The sequence below is a fragment of the Euprymna scolopes genome, chromosome 19 (assembly GCF_053919585.1).
Source record: "Euprymna scolopes isolate OS-2025 chromosome 19, ASM5391958v1, whole genome shotgun sequence".
Classification (NCBI taxonomy): domain Eukaryota; kingdom Metazoa; phylum Mollusca; class Cephalopoda; order Sepiida; family Sepiolidae; genus Euprymna; species Euprymna scolopes.
In genome coordinates this window covers 85,663,373-85,690,427 of record NC_136500.1, presented here as the reverse complement: position 1 = coordinate 85,690,427, position 27,055 = coordinate 85,663,373, and the positions used below count along the sequence as shown (strand labels likewise).

At 31.4% G+C, this 27,055-nt stretch overlaps 1 protein-coding gene across 2 annotated transcripts in view; it reads right to left on the bottom strand.

Annotated features, from left to right (window-relative positions):
* Positions 1–27,055, bottom strand: part of LOC145239814 (MORC family CW-type zinc finger protein 3-like) — a 108,325-nt gene that overhangs the window by 24,376 nt on the left and 56,894 nt on the right. For both annotated transcript variants that reach the window (XM_080103342.1, XM_080103343.1), the window contains exons 6-11: positions 26,856–26,994; positions 25,074–25,202; positions 20,895–21,026; positions 19,055–19,152; positions 16,162–16,257; positions 14,185–14,202 (exon numbers count right to left, since the gene is read on the bottom strand). In XM_080103342.1, coding sequence (XP_079959468.1) covers positions 14,185–14,202; positions 16,162–16,257; positions 19,055–19,152; positions 20,895–21,026; positions 25,074–25,202; positions 26,856–26,994 — 612 coding nt within the window. The remainder of the gene's footprint in view (positions 1–14,184; positions 14,203–16,161; positions 16,258–19,054; positions 19,153–20,894; positions 21,027–25,073; positions 25,203–26,855; positions 26,995–27,055) is intronic.

Below are 27,055 nucleotides of genomic sequence, written 5' to 3'. Positions count from 1 at the left end.
TGCTCATTTACAAGGAGGTTATGTATTCGGTTGAATTTGTCACCGTTTGTTTGTATACAACATAGCATCCACACCGCTTGACTAATCATCAAACTTCATAGCCTAAGAATTCATTTAATTTGAGGATATCTAGGTCAAAATTCTTTTCTTTGATAATTTTAGTTTTGTTTATCAGAGAGCCTCACTGCTTGGTCCACATTGCAACCAATGAAGTCCCATATCTTATATGATTTTGACCATGAAAAGTCTGGTCAAGATCAAAATTTTGACAGAATCACAAATTCCAATTTTTCCAAATTTGATGTATGGATCTGACATTCTTTGACACCCACCATGCAAAACGTCAGCCTCATCAGATAGTTTTTGAGTTCACTTTTTCATGGCATAATTTCAGGAATCCTTCATAAAATATGAAGAAGGCCCAGATAAGACTTTCACCCATTGAGTGAATTTATAGTCTTAGAACTGACTGATGTTTTTGTTTAAAAATGTGTTTCTTGTTACATGCATAGAAATATCATTCATTGGTAGGGAAAAAACATTTTTTTGTGTTACAGGGCACTGAAAGTCAAAGATTGCAATTGTGAGAGAGTTCTCTTAAAATGTTGAAAATAACAGCACAGAATTGGACATGGCACAAAAACAATTCAAAGAGGAAGGTTGTCTATGCAGAGCAAAAATAGGAGTATTGTTATGTTTATGTTGGTGAATTTCTGTCCAATTTGAGGGTTCTTCTCTCTCATAGATACGATGTTGCTAGTCTCAGTCTTTTCTGTAAATATGGCATGTGTTCCTCAGTATTGTCTGATATATTTCCTGCTTCCTTTGTTCCAGCTTGTTTAACTCATTGGTTTAGTGGTCTCCATCAATTTTCTGTTTCGATACCCCATTGTAATATAGCTCCCCATTCCAGCACCTTCTTTCCAAGAACTGCAGGCTTATGTAATTTTCTTCCAGCTGACGGTTTTCCTCCTATCCTCCTATCTATGACTATGGTCTTTTCAAAACTAAGGTGAATAGGCATCTCATGTCTGTTCAATAATCATTTTTTCGTTTTTGCTAGTGCCTCACATCAAGGTGCTTTACGCCTTGTCTGGAGTGATTTTCATAAAAAACAAAACAATAAAAAGAAGACATCTGGATGATCAATAGGAACATAAGTAGTCAATAAAAAAAAAACAAAAAAAAACTAAAGGAAATGAATTTCAAAATATTCTCTCGTGATAGGGAAGGCGAGTATAGAATGCCTCCCCTCCAAATTGCAACAGATATCAAGAATGAGTGGCCGAGAGAGAGAGAGAGAACTCAAATTAACATGAACTTCTCCCTGCTTCTATTAATTTCCACACGTTCAGGTTCTAAACATTAATGCCAAAAGATTAATGAAGCTTCCTTCAGTCATATTTATAACAAAAACAATCAGTTGCAACTGAACTTTTTGGCACCTCCTCCCCTATCAACTTGCAAGTGGGAAATAACTTGTATCTGAAAGCTATCTCCCTTTCCAAGAAAGGTTTTCCTGCTCAAAATTATCTGCCCTTGCTAGTGATCAGACGTCAACACAGGAAAATTAATGGAAACTGTTCTTGATATTGACTTAGTGACAGACGATTAAAACCTCATTTTAGAGTAATTTTCTCAGTTATAAAATTGTTAATAAATCATTTCATATTGCTGACCTTATTAGAATTGCTTTCATCCAATTTATTTCTCCATATTTGTATCTTACCACTCACAAAATACAAGAAAAAAATATAACAAATTGAACTTGGGGTTAAATTTTTGAACCTGGAATGTGTAAGTTTGTAAAGCTAGTTAAAAAGAAAAGACAAAATTCAAAATTAGTCAGATTCGGACCACTATAAGTTAAATAGTGTTAATACTTGTGCTGATTTTCTGTTTTTAATAGACAATTCTGTTTCATAGTAAGTTTTATTAACCCTGATTGTCGACAGAAAGAGAAGAAGGGAGAGATATCAACAGATAAAAGTGAAGGTGACAGACATTGTATCAAAAATAAGAAAGGGGAGGGAGTTCAAACAGCATTCAATGAAAAAGGTTGAAAGGAATAAACTGATCAAAAAATTGCGAATTCCAACCAATCATAATTAAGATGAAGTTTTTCTAAACAAAATTCAATCACAATATCTAGGCATATTTAAGCATATTTTGTGTGAATAAAATGATCCGTTAAATCAAATATGGAGTTCTTTCTACTCATATCACCTACAATTATGAGTTAAAGAATAACAATTGTAATATTGTTTTATTGTTGATAATGGCATATTCCAATCTTTTTATTCTCTATTATCTTTGACTGTTAATAAAGAGAGAGAGAGAGAGAGAGAGAGAGAGAGAGAGAGAGAGAGAGAAAGAGATAGATACTGTAAAAGATAAGAGCAGGTGGTCAAACAGCATACAATAAGAGGGATAAATAGAAATCTAGTAAGAAATGGGTCACTTATTGAGTTAATTGCAATTGCGGCTAATTAGAACAATTAAAATGGAGTTTATTTTCCAAGTATAACTCAATCCTAAAACCAAAGGAATATTTTAGCATATATTTTGTGCGATTAAAAAAATATATATAAAAAATGTTGAGTAACAAACATTGGTTAAATCAGTGTGTCAAGGTTAGTATAGTAAAAAGCAAGCAACCAAGCAATATTAAGAAAAAAAAAAAAGCTAAATAGTAAAATTAAAAAAAAAAAAAAAAAAAAAATGCAATTTAATCACATTTGCGCAATTCAGTAACCTACAAGCAAATTTTACTGAATGAACTTTAAATATTACTGAAAGAATCTTAACAGAATTCTTAATCTGGCTTATAATTAAAAAATACAAACTCCCTCTCTCTCTATATATATATATTTTATTAATCATTTGTTCATATATATATATATATATATATATATATATATATATATATATATATATATATATATATATATATAAAGTAGTAGCGTTCATGTGTCTGTGTGTACAACTCTCCTACAACCCACATCACTGGACCGATCATGACCAAACCTGGCATGATAATGGTCCCCCACAGGAATAGTGCACACCATTTTCCAAAGTAAAGGTCAAGGTCATAGTGTATGTATATATATTCTCCTACAGCGCACACCACTGGAGCGATCATGATCAAACCTGACATGATCTCCAACCTACAGATGGTGTACACTATTTTTCAAGGTCGGAACTTTGCTAGTATAAGATAAGGTGTTATGGTTTTGCCACAAAAGAATATACAACTCCTCATTCAATCCTGGAAAGTCTTGTGATATATAATAATATGCATCTAGACCAGATTGCCTTTATGGCAGCAAAAATTCAGACTAAAATTGTCAACATAGACATGTAAGTATGTTGGTTAACAACCAGTTCTAAGTGACAGTCTTCCAGAAGTTGAAGGTTCAATCCGACAATAGTAACTAATAACATTTCTATCCAGTCATAGTTAAGGGATTGTGAACAATCTACATCTTACTGTTGATTTATTCAGTTTGAAATGGATTTCCCAATTTAACAAAGATGACAGAGTTAAAGGTTACATTAGTAGAAATGTGAAAATAAAATGACAACGGTAGTTTGAATACCCCCCCCCCCACTCCCCAAAAAAGTAAATAAAATTTATTGATTTCAATACAGTTAAATCTATATTAACGAAAATATTTGATCAAATATTGTGCGTGTGTAACAGACAATAAGAATGATTTTTACAAATTAAAACAATTAAGAATTTTATTAATTAATAATTTACTTAAAATAATGCGACTTTCAATATCAACTCAATAATACGTATGCATACCCTAGGCATGAGGCTGCATAGAAAACCAAGAAAAACTTGACTTAACTGCTTGCAACATGATTGATATCAATCCTATTGATTGGGCTGTCACTGTTGATGATAAAACAGGCTTGTAAGAAATGACAATGCCATGGTCAGATGGCTCTGCTCTTGTAAAATTATGAACGAGAGGCACACAGCTAATCCGAGAGGATATCCTGACATCCACTCTTTGAAAGTTATTCTGTGGCATGGAGATGGTCTGGGTATGCGAAGCGAATGGATGACAACCTTTGGCAACACAGAATGTTGTCTTTTGATGTCAGAGACAAATACCATGGCTGGCCAAAGTGATGGCTGGACCACATCATAGTTGACTCACTTTCTAAACTTCACAGAGCACTTGGCCAATGATTGTAGTCATCAACACCAGTGGTGCCACAAGGTGTCCAACCCCAGCAACTGGGAACAGAAGATGTGAAATCATGCACTAGTAGTAGTTGTAGTAGTGACTGGACCAAATGAATATGAGGCGTGAGGTATTGCCTTGTGTTGTTCACCGCAGAGGCTGGAAGACCCAATGGCACATTTAATACCAAAGTCAAATGCTGAATTTAGAGAAAAATGTAATCAATAGATTTTATGTTTTAAAACCCAGTGTTTCTCCTTGGTTCTACCAAGATCAAATAAATAAAAAAAAATATATAGCAACAAAGCTGTATGATGTATTTTTGAGAGAAAATAAATACCAGTCACCAAAAATTATGGAAATTCATCTGATCGCTTTGTTTTTAGAAAATAAATTCAACTATTAGCTGTACACTAAATATCGCCACCATCATATTATTCAAGGGAGATCAATTTTTTTTCTTCACATTTGATCTCATCTTGCTCGACTTTTATAATAATGCTGGTGATATTTTCTAAAAACAAAACGTCATTTTCTTGTAACTAGTCTTAAAAAGCACTTAAAAAAATAAAAATAAAAGCACTTAAAAAAAATAATTTTCTAGAAATGAAAAAACTGGTAGGCATATCAGCCTCTATCTGCTTATTTATGAATTGATTAGTAACAAAAAAAAAAAAAATGTTCAAGTATTTATGAAATTTAAACGTTGAAACTTTGTAAAATATCTAATCAATTTTGTGACAAACTGATTGTTTTTTTTAAATAACATTCTTCCATTTAATTATTACAAGAATGTAAATATTCACTTACAGAAAATTAACAAAGAGAATAAATAGCAAAAGTAATAACCAAAATAAAAGTAAAAAAAAAAAAAAAAAAAAAAAAGACTAAAAAAAATTTATTTTAATTCAGTTTATTCGAAGAGATCAAGAGGATCTTTTCTGGAGCTAATATTTAATTTCATTACAAAATAAATTTAGATCTGAGAGCTCTTAACAATAGACATTGTCCCTTTTATGGTTGTTATCTATATTTTGCTACAGTTTGGTCTTCCAGCGATGATGTCTAAATATTTTTAAAGTTTTTTTTTTTTAGAATAGTTTCTCTACTGCAACCGGTATAATGTTTATTTGTTTAAAAAATTATGTTGTTTTTAAATCATTCTTCAGGTATTTCATTATCTTTTTGCATTCAGCTCTATTGAGACCATAGTCATTTGGAATAGTTACATTAATAATGAGAGCAGTCTATTCAGGTTTATTCCATATAACAATGTCTGGCTTGATGGCCTCCTGTGTAATGTTTGATATGACCGGCAAGTTATTGTATGAGAGACTTTTCAAAAGTATTTCCTCCTATTTATTCATTTTATTCTGCCCAAGTAGACCATTGCAAATTGCATCATTATGATGACTGAACTTATGCATTCGTAACCTGAAATTTTTATCTCCTTGTTGCAGATATTCATGGTGTGAAACTAAGAAAGCAACTCCTGTCATGGACGTGTGTCAGAAACAGATGCATCATTGAATTCCTCAGAAAATTGTCTAATCAACATTCAAAGATGCCTGTCGAACGTTTATGAAACTGACGCAATTGATATCAGCACACAGTCATGGGAAAGGTTTATCAACTTCAGACTGGGGACAGAGATGTGAATGACAAAGCACATTGCAGACTTTTACAACCGAGGAATCAAAAGAGGCCGGCAAAAAAGCATTGAGGATGGTGGTGACTATGTAGAAAAATAAGTTCTAGAGCACAAAAGGTTGCTCATTTTAATGGAACCACTCCTGTTTTCAGTTTTTTACCATTTTAGTTTTTTAGTTAAAAAATAGATCTTACTTTTGGAATGCCCCTTGTATATATACACATCTCTTAAAATTATTTCGGCGGCCATTCATAGTAAGACTCATATGGGCATATAGATACTTCATTTAAAGTAGCCTATTTTTTCTTTCCACTGTTATTAAACCTTTATTTTGATTCATTTTTTTTCTGCAAACAAACTATATTTTAGGTTTCCTAAAATTTCTAAGGATAAACATAACTTAAATTGTGCAATTTTGAACATGTTTCTTGTCTCCACATAAATTACATGTGATTTTTCTTAACTATTAATCGATTAATGTCGAGTTCTAAAACAAACAAAAAATTCCTGCCACAAAATAATTTGATTACAAAATTGATATATTTCTATAGTATGCATTAAGAAGTTGACGTGTTTTTTTTTCTTGTAAAGACGGTCTCCAACCTAAACCAATTCTGTGATTTACAGCCGTTTGTCCATCGCTAGATAAAGACAGTTTGTGCTGAAAGTAAACAAGCTATCAAACTTGTTTGATTTGTTGATGTTGACCATACATTCAGTTTTGGCTATGTTAATAGAAAACCAACTTATGAGTACTTCACAAGATTAACCAGAAATAACTGCAAATCAGAGCTGGAGTTATTCATTGCAGCTATGTCATTCGTATAGCTTAGATTGGACAAAAGACCAGACTTACATTGTTCTGTTTCCCAAGTAACTAATCCCATAACAATGCAGAATAGAAGTGTTGAAAGGCCCACCTTGCTTTAAACCCTTGAGGATTCTGATTGGACTTGATGTCCTTTCTATAGTCTTCTAGGGAGTTGAATGTATCAACTGGACTGTAAAACTGCGCAAGAAAGTAGAAACTTTGCCAATCCACATCATGCACTTCATTTATGATCATAAACTATCTGATCACAAAGTTACAAAAATGATCATAAACTATCTGGTCACAAAGTTACAAAAACTCACATCCAAACGTCCCATCAATGGCCTCAAATGTAAAGTCTATTTTGGCCACACTAAGGGTTTCAGTGTGGAACTATTTATAATATGTGTTGAAGATATAATACAAGAAAATCTGTTGAAAGAACAAAAGAAAAAGAGACAATGTGTGTAAATGGACGTTAAACAGGTGAACACGGTGGTTCAAGATCATAAAGTTTAAAAGACAGTCATGTTAGTGTGTATTGTGTATCTAGCAAAAGAAAAAAGTGCAATAATATATGGAGGGGATGAATTTTCCTTCCAATTATCAGAAAAACAAATTTGGATTGAAGTAGATAGCATTCCAATAGACTAACCCACTCTCTAAACCAGGTAGGAGGTGATTATATACCTGGTCATGTATGGAGCGATATTTGCAATTAAAAACAGGCGTAATATAAATATATAAAAAAAAAAAAAAAAAAAAATCAAGAAATATATTGTATCAATTCTTCAAATAAAGTATAAAATAAAAAGTTTTTTTTTAATGTCGTTTAATGTTATTTTAACATTCTGTTATTGCGATTCAGGCTAAATAATACAAGTTAATAAAAATCTGATGGAAGTCATAACAATAGGATAACACGCCAGAAATAAATATATACATACCCAGAAAACATTCTGTCAAAACAATGGAGAAATAAAAAAAATTAAGATTGGATTATAGAAAAATTTGCAAAAAGAACCTTCAAAGTTATATTATGGTGAAATTCAGTTAATTTTTTCTTTTTAACATAAATAAAAATTTTTTTTTTTAAATTTCAATGCTATTAATAAATTTAAAAAAAAAAGTAAAAATTTTGGCATGATAGATTCTTAAAATCTAGATTTCAATATATATGTATATATAATCATCCAAACAGACTGTTTTGCTGTATCGCAGCTCTTCAGTGTGGCTAGATCAACACCTATCCAGAGCCGGGGATCGAACCAACAACCATATAGTTGATAGTAGCTCTAACCAACAAACCAAAGGATTGGTGCCTTTGGCAATAATATCTAATAATACTTTAAACAAACATCAACTGCCACTCTCACAGTGCTCCATTTGTTTTTATTTACAAAGAGCTTCGCCTAATGTATGTACGTGCGTGTGTATGTGATAATATAAGAAAACAATTATTTTATCTAGTTCAGATCTATTCTTATGGGAATCAACTTCTGATGCAAAATGAAACTCAATATTTTTTTCTGAATATTTGAATGCAAGTTTTCTGTGATTTAAAACTGTTTTTCGATATTTGTCAAACCAATTTTGCCATTAGATTTTGGTGTTATTTTTCTGGACATTTGAAGAGATTTTGCATGAAGTTTCATTTTGATGATGTACAGTTTTCACAAAACAATAAACTGATTTGTTCAATGTACATTTTTAATTCTCTTAGAAGTAAGTGTTAGCTTTTTTTTTGCTTTGAAACTGACATTAAATCTCAATGTTATAACTCTGATCTGTCACCACATATATATATATATATATATATATATATATATATATATATGAATAACATACCCATGAACAGTTGTAAGAACCACTATTCATTTTACTTTGATGTCATTTGAACATTCATAAACTGTGACATCTTTGGAGACATTCTTCTCGCATAAGTAATAATAATAAATCTCTATTAGTCTTTTATGTTTATTACTATATAGACTATTATACTTTATTATTCTATAATAGAAATAAAAATACTAATTTTGCCATCTAATTTACATGTTTATGGTGCATAGAGAGACATGTAAATTAGATGACAACACAAAGAGAGTCACTCTTTCTCTAAATACTCATATCAAGAACCATTAGAAAGTAGTTGGGTCAACATGGAATGAGTGTGGATGGGAGAAATACAGAGAAAGCTGAAAGATGAATGACTTATTTAAATTTGATTACAGATTATATCAAAGTAGAACAAAAGAGATTTTTCTAAAACAACTCAACCCCAGAACTTAAAAAAAAAAAAAAAAGCCTTCAGGAAACGAGTGTTGATCAAATCATATTCAGTATAAGAATAAATAAATATTTAATTTAGGATTTGTCTTTATTGAAAACTATGGTAGCACAGAATGCTCACAATAGTTGATGTTTTAGACATTTCATGAACATAATTTTCTATGTTTCTTGAGTGAAATATTACTGGGGGGGGGGGACATATTTGCTTAGACAAAGATGGTGTTATGATGGAAACAGGAAACTCATTTTAAACAAGGGATCACAAAAGATTTAAACATTTGACCCTTCCTGTACAAGCTAAGATCATGAGAAATGTTATCGATTAACATTTAGAAGGATATATTATCAAACACAACAGAGGGTAGCAAGAGCCCCTAGGCCATCTTGATGGGAGTTTAAATTGGACAAGATTAATTATCCTGCTAATCTAACAAGTATATCATTAAGCAACAAGCTTAAAAGTTAATTGATTTACAGCCTATTGGATAATCATTAATTATCTAAAAGACAAATTTTTATGTCTATCTAAAACTTGAAAAGTATGTAACAGACACTCACAGAGTTTTTATCTATGTATTGGCATCATGTATAATATCCAACTGGTGTTTTGTATAATATGTCTATACATGTTGAACAAAACACCTGTTGCTTAAACAGATGTAGCAGACCAAAAACGACTAGGAATTACTTGGTAAAAGATGATCCCAAGCAATGCAGGGCTTTACATTGAGTTCAGCATTCGCATTTGTGAGCGATTTTTCCAAGTGGCGATTACAAATAATCAAATGTTTATCTTTTACCAATTGTGTTTTTCCATCAACAATCTTCCAAAGCTCATTACAGAGTGAAAAATGTCTTTTCAGCCATTATTTTTTTTTTAATAAAATGAGCAAAGTCAAATTATTAAAACAATAAACATACCCTTTTTTTTTTTTAATGAAGGTTGTTTAAAAAAACATTTGAAGAAATCCAAATGTTTATATTTTCAACAGAAAATTTGATGTTTATTTATTATTTAAAAAAAAAAAAAAAAAATTTTATATTCAGAAAAATCTTTATGATGTACACATTTGTTAAGGTCCAAAGATGTCATATCCCAAAAATCACGTGGGTTTGGCTAGAAACTTTTCTATGTGGCCAATAAACGTAATTGTCAAAGGCCAATTAAAAATAAATTTGTCTGTAGAGCCCTGCAATGGGACATTGAAAAAAAAACGTAAATAATAGTTTCATGGAGAAGGTCACTTTGTGTTACCATGGTCAACATGCAATAGTCATCTAATATGGTAGACAAAAAAAAAGAAAAAGTGTATATTGTTTTCTCAATATTTAGCAACATTTAACTGATAAGCTATCCATTGCATTAATCCTCATCTGAGAGATGATTTTAATATTTTGATGATTTAATATTAAGAAAAAAGTGTTTGGTTTGTAAGGTTCATTTTATAAAGAATTACTGCTAACAACGAAACACCCTCATTTAAAAAATGTAAGACAGTTTAAAATTCAAACAACAGTTCTAATATTTGTTGACAAAGATTTAAGAAAGTCGTTGATTAATCTGAAATTTTGTCATTAAAATTATGCAGTTCAATTAATAAAGGCAAACAAGTAAATTTATAGATTAACACCCTCATTTGAGTTAATCCACTGCTCTCCCTCCTGAAATGAGATTCTACTTTATATTGTGATTATGTATGAACTAGAAAAACTTGACAGAAAGGAGACCTCCCCTCCATTATTTTAAAATTTAGAGTAGTGTTACATGAGAAGGGCTGTCCCCTTCACATGTAAGTAAAAAGGCAGACTAAATAATTGAAAATAATATTAGGAAAAGGCTAGAATCGAACCCTGTAGGCAAGTGGATAATTGAAATCCTAGAAATGCAGTCCATTGTTAATTCTTTTAGAAATAACTAAAAGTTATTTATGTCAGAAAAAAGGCGATTGTTCATTCTTTTAGAATAACTGGATATTAAATATGTCAGCAAAAAGAATGGACAATACGAGTTATAAATAATTAAAAATAGGTTAGATATTGAACAATTAAAATGGAGAATTCTTTGTTTGCCAAAAGTGTGTTTGCACAGACATGTAGAAAATGTGATATAGTCACGATGGTTGACAGTAGACTTCTGACGTCATAAACAAAGTAATTTCTCAATATATTGAATATTTTCAACAGAAAATTTGATGTTTATTTATTAAATAAATATATTGTTTGAAATTAGAAGAATTATTATTAAATAAATATATTGTTTGAAATTAGGAGAATTAGAGAGAGAATCAGAACACAATCACTGTGACAGTGATAGAGTCGGGAGCGACTTAGCGGAGTTACTCCCTTAGAAGCAAAGGGTAGAAGAGAGGCCATGTAGTTATACAAGTTTGAATTCCTGATATCATCAATCAGCTGACAGATGAATAAAGAAATCACCGCCTATATTTTGTAACCGTTATCTTTGTGTCATCTTTACAACCGAAAAGGTAAATGTGTTTTTTCATCATTTTAATGAACCTTGTATAACTCCCCCCTCAAGTAATGTATATCCCCTCCTCTTTGTTAACAAGAACTCTTGTATAAATGTCCCAGCTCCGTGTGTGTAATAGATATGTCATTATCAGCCCCTTTTCGGAGCCCCATTCAACATATCCCCAATATGAACCTCCGCAACACAACAGTAGATCAGTTTCATATATAAAATTAACAAAGTAATCCCCCATTTTTTTTTTTTTTTAAAGCTGTTAATTGCCCTAAAATTTTATAGTGGCCAGGAAATGGGGGATAATTTTATGTTAAATTTATATGCAAAATCAATCATGCCAAATTTTTTCCTTTCTGTCAAGTTCTTCAGCGTGTTCAAACATAATCACAAAAGTATAGTTTCTGGAGAGAAAGAGAGGTGATATAGCTGGAGGTGTTAATTTACTATAATACAAAAAAAAAAAAAATGAATCCTTATTATTTTACATTAAAAATATGAATTAGATAAAAAAAGAATTTCGATACAAAAAAGAAAAAGTAAATGTTTTTAATAAGCAAATCATATTACATCAAAAACATTTACTTTTCAAAAACAACGAATTCATAACATAATTAATTGCAAAGCAGATGATTAATGCAGTTTTTAATCCAAAAATAAGTTTTCTAGAGGTTAATATGATAAATGCATATGTAAAATTGAAACCTGAAAATAAACATATTAAACACGACACATTACAATTAGTTTTGCGACTATTAATCAGAATCGGAAAAATATGTGCTTATTTCCTGATGCCAACAACGATTCTTTTTATTGTTTTAAAATTAATTTTCTTTTACTTGTACTATTTACAAAATGATTGATTTTAAACTACCAGTAAAACTAAAATCTATAGATCACTTTCACAAGTGTAATTTTACTTGTGTCGAAATATATGAACATATTAGATGTATTCTTATAGCAATCCAAAAATAAAGCAAAATATTTAGAGGTTTTAAAAGAATTAGAATTGATAATTGTATTGGAATCATCTCATCACTAGCTGCTAACTAATATTGATGAAAATATGTAAAATCAAAACAAACTTTTTTAATACAGGGTTTGTACAGATTTTGAATTTCCATTTTCAAGGACTTTTTCAAAGCTTTCTCCAGACAAAATTCAAGTTTTCAAAACAAAATTTGGAGTTTGTTTTACAATCCACAAAAATTCGAAAGAGTGGTAAAAAAAAAAAAAAATCAAATATACAACAAACAAATGTTACCATAGTCAATAAAAGTTACTTTGCAATCGACCTGCATCATTTTTTGTGGTTTTTAAAAAGTTTTAAATGCTTTATATTTCATCTCAAATATTAACTCTCTTTACAGCTTCTAATTTCCTAACAAGGTTTTTTTTTTTTTTCTCAGCCGGCCTAATTTTAAATTATCAAAATTTAGAGTTTCAATATTAGACAGTCCTATCCGCACAAGGAAAGTATTTTTTTGTAGAAAGGATGGGTGTAATTTTATTTATAGCGTCTGCCATTACACCCCCCCCCATTAAATTATAAATGAGAACAAAAATAGACAGAGATTTGAATCTCTCACAAAACTACCCAATATTTTTAAAAACATTTTAATGGTATTTTGATTAATACTTAAAATATAATTTGATAGTATTTATTTCGACTTTATTTTTAATATTTTAACAAATTTTTACTGAATATAAATACAATTTTCAAGAAGTTTTCAAGGCATTTTACAAATTTTCAAGGTAACAATAGAAATAAGACCTTTTCAAGGCAAAAGCAAAAATTCAAGGACTTTTCAAGTCCATACGAACACTGTAATACATCATGAAAATAATGAAACTGTTATATGGGATAAAATAAATAACAATAAATACTAACAGTTAAAAATAAGAATATTATTGCCCGAATAAAAGCAACACAGCTGATAAAATACACAGAACAATATGAAAGTTTAACAAATTAATGTTTTCTCAAATTGAATAAATGTCACAAATATTCCATTACACACACACAATTCCAAATTAATAACATCAAGCATTAATTTATTTAAAAAACAAACAAAACTCTCTTAATCATTGAGGTGTACTCTATTCACAGTATTTCAGAATATTATGTATTGATTGTAATAACAGTAACCTTTTTAATTGTAACATAGGAGTGATAAACGAAAAAAAAAAAAAAACATATATATATATATATATATATATATATATATAAGGATGTGAATAGCTAAACGAATTCGGTATGAGATAATCAATATTTGCAAAATTTCAGTTTCTTTGTGATATTTTAAAGACTTTTTAGGTAGCATAATATGAGCCCAATCCTCCATTTGAAAATTAAAATAGATCAAATTTGTACAGAATTTGATCCATTATACGAGACATATAATAGTGCAAAATTTTTGTTCAGAGAATTAATTTTATTTGTCCTGGGACAGGTTCAATAAATAATTTAACTCAAACATTTTGATAATGTTTTTACTTAGATTTCACAAAAGATTTCAGAATACAGTAGAACCCTGGTATCGGGTGGCCCTAGGATACTGTACTGTATTTTGTTACTAATTTTTAATGCCATATCCTGGTGTTCTACTGTACAATATATTGTGATGTCATAATAGAACCCCATCTCTCTTATCTCAAATATTTATATCATTAAATTTCTCTCACCACTTATCTTATCATTCACTTTTTCTTTCACCATCATCAAATAATATTAAGAAAATTCAATACTAACCTTGCGAATGGAATGGCTCTAAGAAAAAGAAAAAAAGAATTTTATGATAAAGTTTTTTTTTTTTCTTTTTTGCAATTTAAAAATTCATTTCCTTTAAAGAGTAATAAATTACAAACTTTATTTTGCTTGTAGGTGGATTTATCTATAAAAAATGTACACGTACAATACTTGCATATAATTTTGTTTACAAATTCACACAAACACATTTTTATTTAGTTATATGATACAGGATGGAACGATAACATTGTCGCCCTAGAAAAGATAAAGGATCCCATTTCTGTTTGATGAAAACTGTTTTTCTTTTTTGTTGCAGACCATCTACTAATTGGCCAGTTGTGTACAAATCCCAAGAGCAATAGAAGTTTTCTATCATGTCTGAAAGTGACACAATGTTCAATGAGTGAGATCAGAGATGTGCCGCTGTACAACTCATGCTCTCTACTGATCCAAGTTATGACAACAGGACCATTACCAGCACCCCCAAAATGAAAATCCGAATAGTTCAACACTTGAGAGCATAGCTCAACAAAGTTTTCAGCCACAGTTATGGTCTTTGGTGTGGTTTCAAGTGAGGGCCATATCATGCCACCACACATCTACGAAGTCGGCTTGAAAGTCAACACCAAAGTGTACCTTGATGTACTAAAGTGTGGTGATTCCCTGGTGCAATCAAGTGGCTGCTGGCAGACCCTGGGTGTGGCAGTAAGACACAGTACGAGTTCACAAGTCCAAAGAGACCCAGGCTTAGCTTGAGAAAGAGTGCTACGACTTTGTACCCTTCTCTCACTAGTCCCTCCACTCCCAGACTTAAACCTGCTGAACTACTTCGTTTGGTCACACAGCAAGAACATCACCAACATGACCTCCCACAACACCAAAGCCAGCCTAATCGCCGCCATCTGCTAGGTTCCCGCTGGCGCTTGTGGAAAAGGCATGCTCCTAGTTCTGGACCTGTATCGAGGCAGTGATTGAGGCTGAAAGCGTCTACATTGAATAGATATCAGCTCTAGTACAGAATCAATTCAGGTAACTTGATTTTTTTCAATAAAAGTTTTCAAATAAAGCTATAATGTTGTTTTCTTTAGGGCGACAAGTTTATCGTTCCAGTCTGTATAATAATACTTAACATTTTTTTTGATTTTAATACGTACTTCAACAATTCAATTACATGAGTAAAGCTTATTAAGAATCATCAGAAATGAAATGCGTTTCAGTGTAGTTTATTTATCATATGTAGATTTCTAATAATGTATCTCCATATTTCTATTCATATAAAATCTGATATGCATACATGTTTATTTATGTGCACAGGATTCACTCAAACTGACTAACTGACCATTATGAATTTAGAAATACAGTTAAACATATCCATGTAGGGGGACATATAAGTGGTACAAAACTATTCTGGGAATGAATTTTAATCCAAAAGTTTCTGTACAACATACTTGGCATGCTACTAACATTCTCTACTGACATACTGATTGTTTGGTTTGACGTCATATTAACCCTTTTCTGGTTATTTAATGCCAAATCCAACAATTTTGGTAAGTTTTGATGCTCCAGGTTTTTTTTTTTAAATATTTTCAAATATTTATTCATGATATTTGGTTTGGTTGTTTCATAGAAGGAAATTTTGTTTTTGACTTTGCAGAAAATGACTGAGTTTTGTAAAGGGAAAGGAAAAAATGTTAAGATTAAGTACCTAGTATCTTCAGAATTCCTAATGTATTTAGAATTGTTGAAGTAAATACTGAAAATAGTCACAATATATATATACATGATCCTCTACATATTAAGATGTTCCTGGGAGGAAACATTTACTCGCCTAAAAAAAAAAAAATGTATCAAGGTAAATTGAATATTTCCAAATATTACATATGTTGATATTTAGTTTTTGATACACTTTCAAATATTATTGAAGAAATGATGGATAAAAAAGGGACTCATTAAAATTTTATGTCTTAGAAAATAACTCACTTGGTTGGGTTTGAATTACTTTTTCCCGTTACTCCCGTTCCACATTTTTCATTCCAATAATCATTTAATTTGGTGCCAAGTGATGACATGAATGAACTGAAACAAACAAAAAACAAATCATGTAAGCATTATTTATACTTGTACATTTTCACTATTGTCTTGTGATCTCATGAGCTGCATCAATTTCATGATGCAAAGTATATATGGTCACAAGCAAATAAAAAAAAAAATAAAGTGTTACAAATATTGATGTACATAGGGTTATTAGTAAATATTAGTGGTCAGGTAGAATTTGCTGTAGATGCAAATGTCAGAAAGCAAGATTTAGCTTGCATATATATATATATATATATATATATATATATATATATATATATATATATGATGATTGCAACGTCTTGTCAGACGAGTGCCACTCCCTCAGACATTTAAAATCCATGAGCCCAAATGTCTGAGGGAGTATCTATACAAATATGATGTTACAGAGTCTTAGCTTTGTACGACAGCTAAGTCTCTCTCTTGGTTCAAAATGTTGAGATCCAGCAACAAGCAAGAGCAAGATAGCCAGCAACAAATTAAACTGCAGACCAGCTTAATGCGGGTAATGGTCTTCTGCTTTATGGTTTTTTAAATCAGAGATTTGCTTTTCCTAGAAAGGTTGCCTTCACCACGGCTTACGGGAGTCCTCTCCACCCCAATACACATATACACACACACAAATATACATGGTGCTAGTTGGCCGTTGACCCAGAAAAAGAGTTCATTCGCCCTTTATATGTATATATGTGTGTGTGTGTATATATATATATATATATATATATATATATATATATATATATATATATATATATATATATATATATATACATACACACAAGCAGGCCGTCCAGCGTTGTCCAGTCATAAAATATGTATAAATATTATATTTCAATTCATACAGAAATTGAGACATATGCATGCGAGTATTGTTTTTTCTAAACAGTTCACTTCTTGTAAGTAAAAAAAAAACGAGCTAAAACCAAAACCTAAAAACAGTAAGTACGATAACCATTAGTCAGCTTGATAAAATCTTTAAATAGTGCTTTCAAACTTACTTATTCTTATCAGGAATTTATCATTTGAATGATTCATGCATACGCATTCGTGAAACAGTTAAACAGATAACAATCAGATGCCCCCCCCCCCCTCCACAAATTTTTTAATTTGAGCCCTTTCTGGATGAAAACCGATTAAAAAGTTTTCCACGTGTCTGAACACTCTATATACCAAATTTCAAGTCTGTAGATAAAAAATTCATTTAATATATAGGTTGAAAAGTGTCCTCACACACATTCTCACTATATATATATATATATATATATATATATATATGAAGGTAGATTCGCTATTAGATATGTTGACTCGTACATCTTAGTGACAAGACAGAATGTGCCAAGAGAGATCAATAAGTTATTTCCACCTGTGTAAGCTAGAATTGGAAGAGTCAATATTTAGACTTTCTGTTTTGCTTTACTTCAAAGTTTTGAGAAATGAAGCCCCCCCCCCCTTCAATTTCCATAGATATTCGAATATTTCATTAAAGTTCTCCTTTACATCTCAAACACTGAGTTAATAAAGAAGTTGTGAACATAATTTTCCTCTTCCCAATTGACCATTTCAATGTTATATATTTTTTGTCATCTCTTGGTCTTACCAGATTCCAGGACAAGAATTCATCTAACCTAGCTGAGTATCCAGCTTCATGTTGTTACTTGAGGTTGGAGAAGGTGTAACATTCTTCCTACAAGAGTGTGTGGATTAGCCATACTGAGGAGATCTTAGTTGGGCTACAAATATTGTGATTTGGAATATTTAGCAAGAGTTTACTTATCGGGAAAGTATCCTTATGCCAGGTTTTTCTGACAAATCCCTGTACAGAGAAATCTTAGACATTCAAGGATAGTGTCTAGTAGGCATTCAAATGAACAACAGAGTAGTAAGCAAAGGGTTTCTTGACCTTAGTGGAAGTGTTAAGCAAACAAGATATGATAGATAGACTAATGAAATGACACTTGACAGAAGCAACCAAGTGATCAGATACCACACACACACACATTATATAACACATAAAAAGGTGTCTAACAAAATAATATAATTATGTTATGCACTTAGCATGTAATTAACTTTCTCTCCCCCTTTGACATTTTCAGTGACCAGGTGATCATTGCGACGACAGATATCACTAGTCACGGACGGGAGTTAAACAGCATGCAATGGAATGAATTCTCCTTTCTCTAAGAGTGCTTTGTAGAATAGTTTGACTTCTTTAATTCCAGTATTCCAATGACCTTTGGTTCATTACAATGCAGACACACAGACACACACACGGAGCAAAAATTGCCCCAGTAAGGCAGATGAACGACAAATGCATTTGATGTGAAAAAATAAAAATAAAATTCACAATCACTTCAATGCAGTCTAACAATATTTAGTACAAATAAACTTCAGTTGATGCCTGACTTGTCCAAGTTTCAGCCATGAATGTTCAGTTTCTTACCATTATTCAATTATAAGCAAACCTCGATAAGATGTACAAAATTGTCAATAACTATGACACTTTACTACTTTTAGTTAAGATGGCCATATTCGATCCAGGAATAGTCTGGGCATAGACAATAAAAGATTGAAAGAAAAAATTTAAGAAATCAAGAAAAAAAAAGAAGAAAAATCAAAAGAAAAAAAAAAAGAAAATCAAAAGAAAAAAAAAATCAAAAGAAAATCAAAAGAAAAAAAATCAAAAAAAGAAAAAATCAAAAAAAGAAAAAATCCAAAAAAATAAAAAATAAAAAAAAATAAAAAAGAAAAAAAAAGAAAAAGAAATCAAGAAAAAAAACAACAAAAAACAAAAACTCACTTGTATCTGTCAGTTCGCTTAAAATCTTGTTTATTATGAATAGGATCTAAAAAGTCAACCTCCACGACCCCGACAACACCAATTCCCAATTCATTGGCCTGAGAAATAAAAAAAAATTCAAGATTAACAGATAAAACAAAGACATACAACCAACATGTAATTTCAGATTTTGGTAATTTGCTTATATATTATTTAATTTTATTTAAAAGCACACAAAAGTTGGGTTAATAACTAAATAGAGGTTTTACAAGGAGATCCAGTCTAGTTTAGATAAAATATTAATAAAGCTCAAAATATAATTTAATAAATGTTCCAAATTTGTTTTAAAAAACAAATATGCAATTGTTTCTACCTATTTTCAAAACAGATTTGTTTTTGATATTAAAGATGTTTTTTTAAAAAAAAAAAATCATCTTTGGTGACTTCCCCTCTCTCTCTATCTATATATATATACACACACACACACACACACACACACACACACACACACACACACGAAATGAAAATGGAACAAACCAAAATTATTTATCTGTTTATCAATGTTTTGTCTTTATTTCAAGACTTCCTAGGGATGATTAATTTGAAGAAATAAAATACAAGTATAATATTTAAAAATATATTTGTCATGTTTGTAATGTAAAAAGGAGGTTTTTATTCGTTTTTCAAATGAATAAATAGCCGTTATCATTCAAAGTATGGATAACATAGAACGAGTGAAAATTTTTTTTGACATGTAGCCGTTAGAATTCAAAGTATGTGCAGGATTATATATATATATATATATATATATATATATATATATATAAGACTAAAACCTTAAAGAAACTGAGGTTTCACAAGGAAATCCAGTCTAGTTTACATAAAAAAAGACAAAACGAAATTCTCAATGATTAGTCCTGTATAATGGGATAATTCTGAAATATGCAAACATGAAAAAAATAGACATAAATGCTTGAAGTTTCCTTTGCACTTGGAGTTATACAAAGCATCAATAAAAGTTTGAAACATTTAGATTTTATATTAAACATTTTTTGTGCTTCAGATATAAAAATATCACTATTATGTATCACCATTTAAGTATGGCACTGGCCAAAGAAGCATTAGAATTCTCAGATTCAGAGGAACCATGTTATAGGTTAACGTGAAGGTGGGTTTACTGGCGGAAGATGAAAAATGCACAAGCCAAAGTATTGTATCATGCTGTACAACTACAAATAAGTCTTCAAACATGGTACACACTAGGGTATCCCCTATAAGGGATGCGTAGTGGGCTTGCCCAACCATTGTAATTAATGTGCAAGGGTGGGGTTAGCCAAAACAGCTACTCTTTTTTATCTTGTTTACTGTACGTGCTGAGGGTAAACCATGACATCATTGCCAAACGTGCCTTTAGATTAGAAGTTATTGGGAAGCGACAGAGGAAAACTGATGTGATGAGCAAACACCTCATACAGAGATCTCCATAAAATCGGCTTTCACCTGAACGAAGCCTGTGATCATGTTAAGTGGTGACAAAAATCCATTATTGCAGAATTCATGCATGAGAAAATTAAAAGTTACATAAGATGGTGGATATTAGTTTAGACATAATAAATTTGTATGTGGCATCTGTTATTGCAAACCTATGGTAATTTGATTCAAAGGGGAATTTCTGCAATCAAAATATTATATACAGTATAAATAAAAGTATATCTTACTCTTTTCTTTATCGTTAATAATCTTGTTAAATTCATTAGTTCTTACTTTTGATTATCTTTAACCTAGAACACACAAACATATATATACATATACAGTATTGAAGAATACACTAACAGTATTAAAACAAAAGCTTAATACTCACTTGCCTCTGTAAACCAACTTTTTCATATGCCTTGATGAGTCGATTTCTATGATACATGAGCACACCATAATTTTCAGTATTATGGTCATTTTTATTTGGACTGAATCCAAAGGTCAGTAAAATTGGTTTTGGCTGGAGAGTGGTAAAGGAAAGTTTTTTTTTGTTGGACATATGACATTTTTTTTACTCATTTTGTTTTAAATAAAAAATATCATTCTCTGCTTACCAGTTAGAAGTTAAACTTTATTTCCAGGGCCTTTTTGTAATGGAAAAGTCAATATCAAAAGAATAACAAAGTCTATCCATATAAAAGTATAAACATTTTATTTACGATTTGTTAGCACAACCAAAATTAATGAGTTAATAAGTGTTCAAAGTATCTCGAAGAAAAAGGTTTTGCCTATACACTCTTTTGTTTTAATTTTCTTATCACTTTGTTTTTATTGGGGATGGGGCATTCTACCGGATGCCAAACATTTTCCCATTAGTTTAGTTATCTGAATCGAGAGATCTTTTTAAGATTTTAACTGACCCTTTAAGTGCTATTGTTTGTATTTCTCTTGCACTTGGTTCACCGGGTCTATTCACCAGATAGTTTTTGAAATTCATTTTCATTAGCCCGGTTGCTCCTATAATGACTAGTATGATTGATATCTCCTTAAGATTGCAGTTTCTTTTCATGTCGTACATAAGTCCTTGGTATTTTGTTATTTTCTTCCTCTCTGCTCTGTTAAGGCCAGCATCATTAGGGACGCTTACTTCAACTAGGGCTGCCACTTTCTCCCTCTTGTTCCATATCACTATGTCAGGTTTAATAGCCCCATTTTCTAGCTATGTAGCTGTAGGAATTTCATAGTGGATTTGTATGTGACTGAGATTGTGAAACTGCTGCTCCGTTTAATAGTTCATAACTTTTAGTTTGCCTATAAAGAACCTATGACCTAGCGACCAAGGCTAAATTTAATTTGCCCACAAGGAGTCTGTAATCATATTGTGTCTGACAAGGGTTTGTGTGAAGCTGAGTGTTTCTTGTTTGGAAAACTATTATTTTCAAGTGAAGATTGCCTAGTCGGCAGGTGGTAAGAGCCTTTCTTAATGCCTTACTTTATGGCTCTCTGCTCTGTAAACTAAGGGTCTATAGATGAAACCCTAAAAGAGTTCAGTAGAAATTACCACATTATGATGGACAAATGATTAACAAACCAGTTTTGTTTCGAATCACAAGAGCTGGCGTTTGAAATGCAAATGGGCAATCTTCAACCTGACAGTTGCATATGTTTATAAGGTTAGTAGCAGGATGACACTATGTTGTCCAGACCTGAATGAGGATCAATGAAGGTTTCACCCTCCCATATTTTATTATAATCAAAGTTGGCAAAATTGTCCATTTTTCAATTAAACCGATTGATTGCCTGCTCTAGTTGAGGACTCATTGCAGTCCACTGAGGGTAACTTCACATGCCTCCCCCGCAGTGACTTAGTCCACAATACATTGTAGTTTACATTGCACTGTAGAGAACGTACTGTTGATTTATAAAATTATTTTTTATACATAATCACTTGCAGTAAAGTTTAAAATGCAAAAAAATCAAGTATTGTTCTTCAATTGTGCTTTAAACAAAAACATTAATTTCAAACGTGCCCATCATATATAAAAAACTGTACTGTTGATTTTATATGCTTGGCCTTACTACTTATGTAGTGATAATGGCTTGCATTTAAAAATGAAAAAATCAAGTATCATGGTTCAATTGTGCTTACAGCAGAAACATTCATTTTGAATGCACCTCTGTCATATCAGAAAACCTACTGTTGATTTTTATGTTGGGCCTTTCGGCTTGTGTGGTAATAAAAATTCTCAAATGCACTTGCGATATTAGGCTGTGTAAGGTGTTAACTTTGGTCCAAATCGTCCGTTCCTTATTTCATTGGATTATTTCGATTATTGATACTCATACAAGACATTCTGGTACAAAAACTAAGAACACTGCCACGCACGTAAAATACTTTTGTGTGAAATTTCATAAAAATCAGCTCGGTTGTTTCCCCAAGTCCATAGGCAATGAACTCACACGCAGACAAAGTTCCTTTTATATAATAGTAGAGATTACCTAGCGACAAAATGAGTTATTTTGTTTGATTTTTGCCTCCATTAATATTTCTTTCGTATACAATTCCTATACTCAACTTAGATTTTGTTATCCATAGTATTTGCTTATGTTGCTATCATATTACCAAGTTGAGGAATTACGTATGTAACTATGACAGTTATCTTTATTGAGTGAATGATAATGTGTGTTTGTGTGTATGTGTGTTTATATGTCTCGCAAAAACTTTCCGCACAGGCGACGGATTTTCACCAGATAGGTATCATTTTGAAGCTTGAACCTTCCGACGACAAATATTGAAAAATTGGCTAAAAATATTTGTTCCTTCACCAACAACTGGACACTTTTCTCCAGGGAGGGGCAGCAAAAAATCGTTTCTTCATGACAAGATAGCTTCTCTGCATGCGTAACCATGCGCAAAAGACGGTGTCCCTTGAATTCATTTAAATATTATAAAAACCGACCAACATTCGCCCACACGGTCATGGCAAAATAGTCAAAGTGACAGCGTCGTTATTTTAAGATTGCAGGTTCAATCTGAGGTAAAAGATAAATTTTTTTTTTTTTTGATTTTTAAACTTAATATTAAAACAAGGTTATTTATGCCATTTTTTTTTTTCGCTTTTCGCTGTTTTTTTTAATCAAATTTTTTAAAAGAATTTTTATGTTCAATCGCTGTTTTTTTTTTTTTGTTTTTCGATTTTTTTTTTTTAAGTTTAACATCGTTTTTTTTTTTAAATAATATTTAAACAGGGTTATTACTTCAATTATTCTTTACTTTACCCCTCCCCTTACACACCTCCAAACACCCGGGCAATGCCGGTTACCCCCGCTAGTCTATTATATAAATCTCAGTTTTGTGTGTGTGTGTGTGTGTGTGTGTGTTTGTATGTCTTGATAAATCTTTTGAAATCCAATTTGAATAAAAATGATTCCGGTACTGTCTTAAAGAACAGGGACTTGGATGCATAATAGTGAAATTTAAAACAAAATATTCATTTTTTTTCTACCTTAACGACCACAGAATCTGATGGGCTTGGGGTGGAGTGGGGTGTGGTGTGGGTCATGTAAAGTACAGTTTGGACACAGCTGCTATACTAAGAATATTGAGCACTTTCATCGATATCCCCACAACAATTTCAAAAATAAAAATGGATAAAAGTACGAAAATGTAATCGTTCAAGAAAAAAGAAGTATGTGACAACCTCCCCAACAGATATTTTGGCAGAAGGGATATGAAGAGAAGCTATTCTCTGGCTATTGAGCACATTTTGTTGCCTGTGTGCTGGACTAACTATACAGAATTCGAATTAAACCTATTATTTAATCCATGGAGATAGACTGTCACTTAGAACTGATTGTTAATCAATGCCTTTAACCGTTGCACTGTTAATAGCTGATGAAACAAGAACAATCTACTCCTTTGGATTAAATAAAAGGTACAGTTCAAGTTCAAAAAGATGCACGTTAAGGTCAAATGTAAAATAAAAATAAAAGCAGTAGTTCAAATAATCCAAATAGACAGTACTGTTCTTAGAGATTTGAAATGAACTCTTTAATCCATTGGAGTTGGCTGCTCTTGACCTGCATTCCCTTGTTTTTTCTGTAATTAATCAAAACAGTTACCAAAGAGGTGAGAGATGAAGTCTCATAATTTTTTTTTTTTTTTTTTTTTTTTTTACACATAGAATTACTATTTTGAAATGAGACCATTACAAAGGCAAAAATTTGGTTATTTCTCCCGTCTGTTGCCATTTCCATTATGCCATCTGTCAACTTCAGATCTTTATTAACCGATCTCCATGTCTTGAACAGCCTACTGTGTGGCTTTGAGCCATTGACATGTAGCAAACTTTAAGCATTTCAGATGACCGACTGCAGGTGACGTGGCTGTAACAGTTGAGACATTGTGCAAGGTTTATACAGTGAGACCAGCAAATTTCTCCATCCATTGCCGTACTGCAGGCCGGATCGTGTCATTTTGTAAAATTAACATTTTAAATCTGTCTAAATCAGAACTGGAAATCAAGTAATGAGATTGAATAATAAGAGCTTTTTTTCAAAAGGATACCAGCCATGTTGGTCGATAAATATCTGTTTCTGTTTGTGATAAACTTTTGGAGATCAGTTTAGTCTGTATTTTCTTGCCACGAAGAATTATCTTCATTCTCGGCTTCAAAAACAGAATCGAACCATATTCCTAAAATAAAGGAAAAAAATAAATAAATAAATAAATAAACAAAGCACAAAAAATATATCAATTGTGTAATAATTGATAACTAAAAAAGAGTCACGAAAATGAAAATTTGACATTAGATAAAAGCAAAATATTGTTATGGTAGCTAAAAGGAAGTGGGCTCTGGATGTATGCTTAGCTTTGCATCCTAATAGATCTATAAAAGTAGTTGTTGACAGAAGTCAAATGAAATAACATCAACCCTGATATAGTATAACGTTATATTATGGGCCCAATTTATCTAGATATTAATACGATAGTGTGTGTGTTATTTTCTATGTCATGCTTACATTCGGGCCGTTTAATTATTATGTACTTCTATCTCTTGTAATAAATAATTTTATCAAGAATTCTTCATAAGTTTTGGTTTCAGTTATAGCTGATGGCACTCAAGTCATTTAATTTTTTTTATAAATAATTTTACTAAGAATTCTTTATAAGTTTTGGCTTCGGTTATAGCTAATGGCTCTCCAATAATCTATTTTTAAAAAATAATTTTATCAAGAGTTTTTTTTACAAGACTTAATTTCGGTTTTAGCTGATGGCACCTTAGTAATCTATTTTTTTTTTTATAAATAATTTAATCAAAATTCTTCATAAGTTTTGGTTTCGATTATAGCTGAAGGAACTAAAGTTATATATGTGTATATATATATATTCATAAGTTTGGGATTCGGTTTCGATTCAAGCTGATGAACCGAAGTCATATAGATATTTTTTATTTTTGAAATCGCAACTTTATAATATATAAAAATCAATATAACTCTATAATATATACAAAATCTGCAAGAATTAAAATATCATATTTAAGCATATTTTACGACCTGGCTACGCCGGGCGTCCCTGCTAGCTTGGATAAATACCTTTTCAGTTTAAACAAAATAGCTACAATAATATCAGAGCATCTCCATTTATGCTGAATATCCACAAAATGCCAACATCAATATATTATATATGAATCAAACCCCTGTGGAATTTCCACAGGTCCCACTAGTTTTCATTAATGATCTGCCACATCATGCTCTTAGATCCTTTGTTGATATCTATGTAGACAATAATTATCTATGACAGCACTTAGAAGAGCATTAGTGATCAACAGAGCACATGGCGCAAGAAAAAAAAAAAAAAAAAAAAAAAAAGGGTTGTTTCTTTTAACACCAATACCTCCAAAACCAAGATCTTTCAACACCAATGCTTAGATCCTTATTCTATCAAAGTCGAAATGAATACATGTCTTCTTGAGGAAGCTTCTGGTCTTCATCCAACTTCACACTAGATCTAAAATGGAAAACTTGTATCCAATCTTTGTTAAAGTTGCTGCCAAAATGATTGGATTATTCTACTATAGTACCGACTCCTAAAGCAATCCTCTATATGACAATCAGTTATGTCCTAAAATGGAGCAATACCACATCTGGGAGAACACTTTTCCCAAAACTTTATATCTGGAGACTATAGCAGGGCCACCTTTAAATCCTATACCTATGAATGCGTGCGATAAACCATCTCCATAAGAAAATAACAGTCCATTCATCACTTTCAATTCTCTCCGTATTCATCATTCAACTGAAAATCTATCCATCTCAATAACTCAAAACAAAAAAAAGAAAGTCTTACCCTAAGGGATCTGCGATATTCAGGTGAGTACTGACTGAGTGGACGGTTAATGGAGGAATAATCGAACTCGTGACTTTCTGGATTTCGGATGTCCACGGGGTCACTTTCGAAGTCCAGTTCGAGCTTACCATCATTTCCTCTTGAGGGAGAAAAAAGATATTTTTGTGTTTATTTTTGAGACTTGAAGTGAAATATATCAG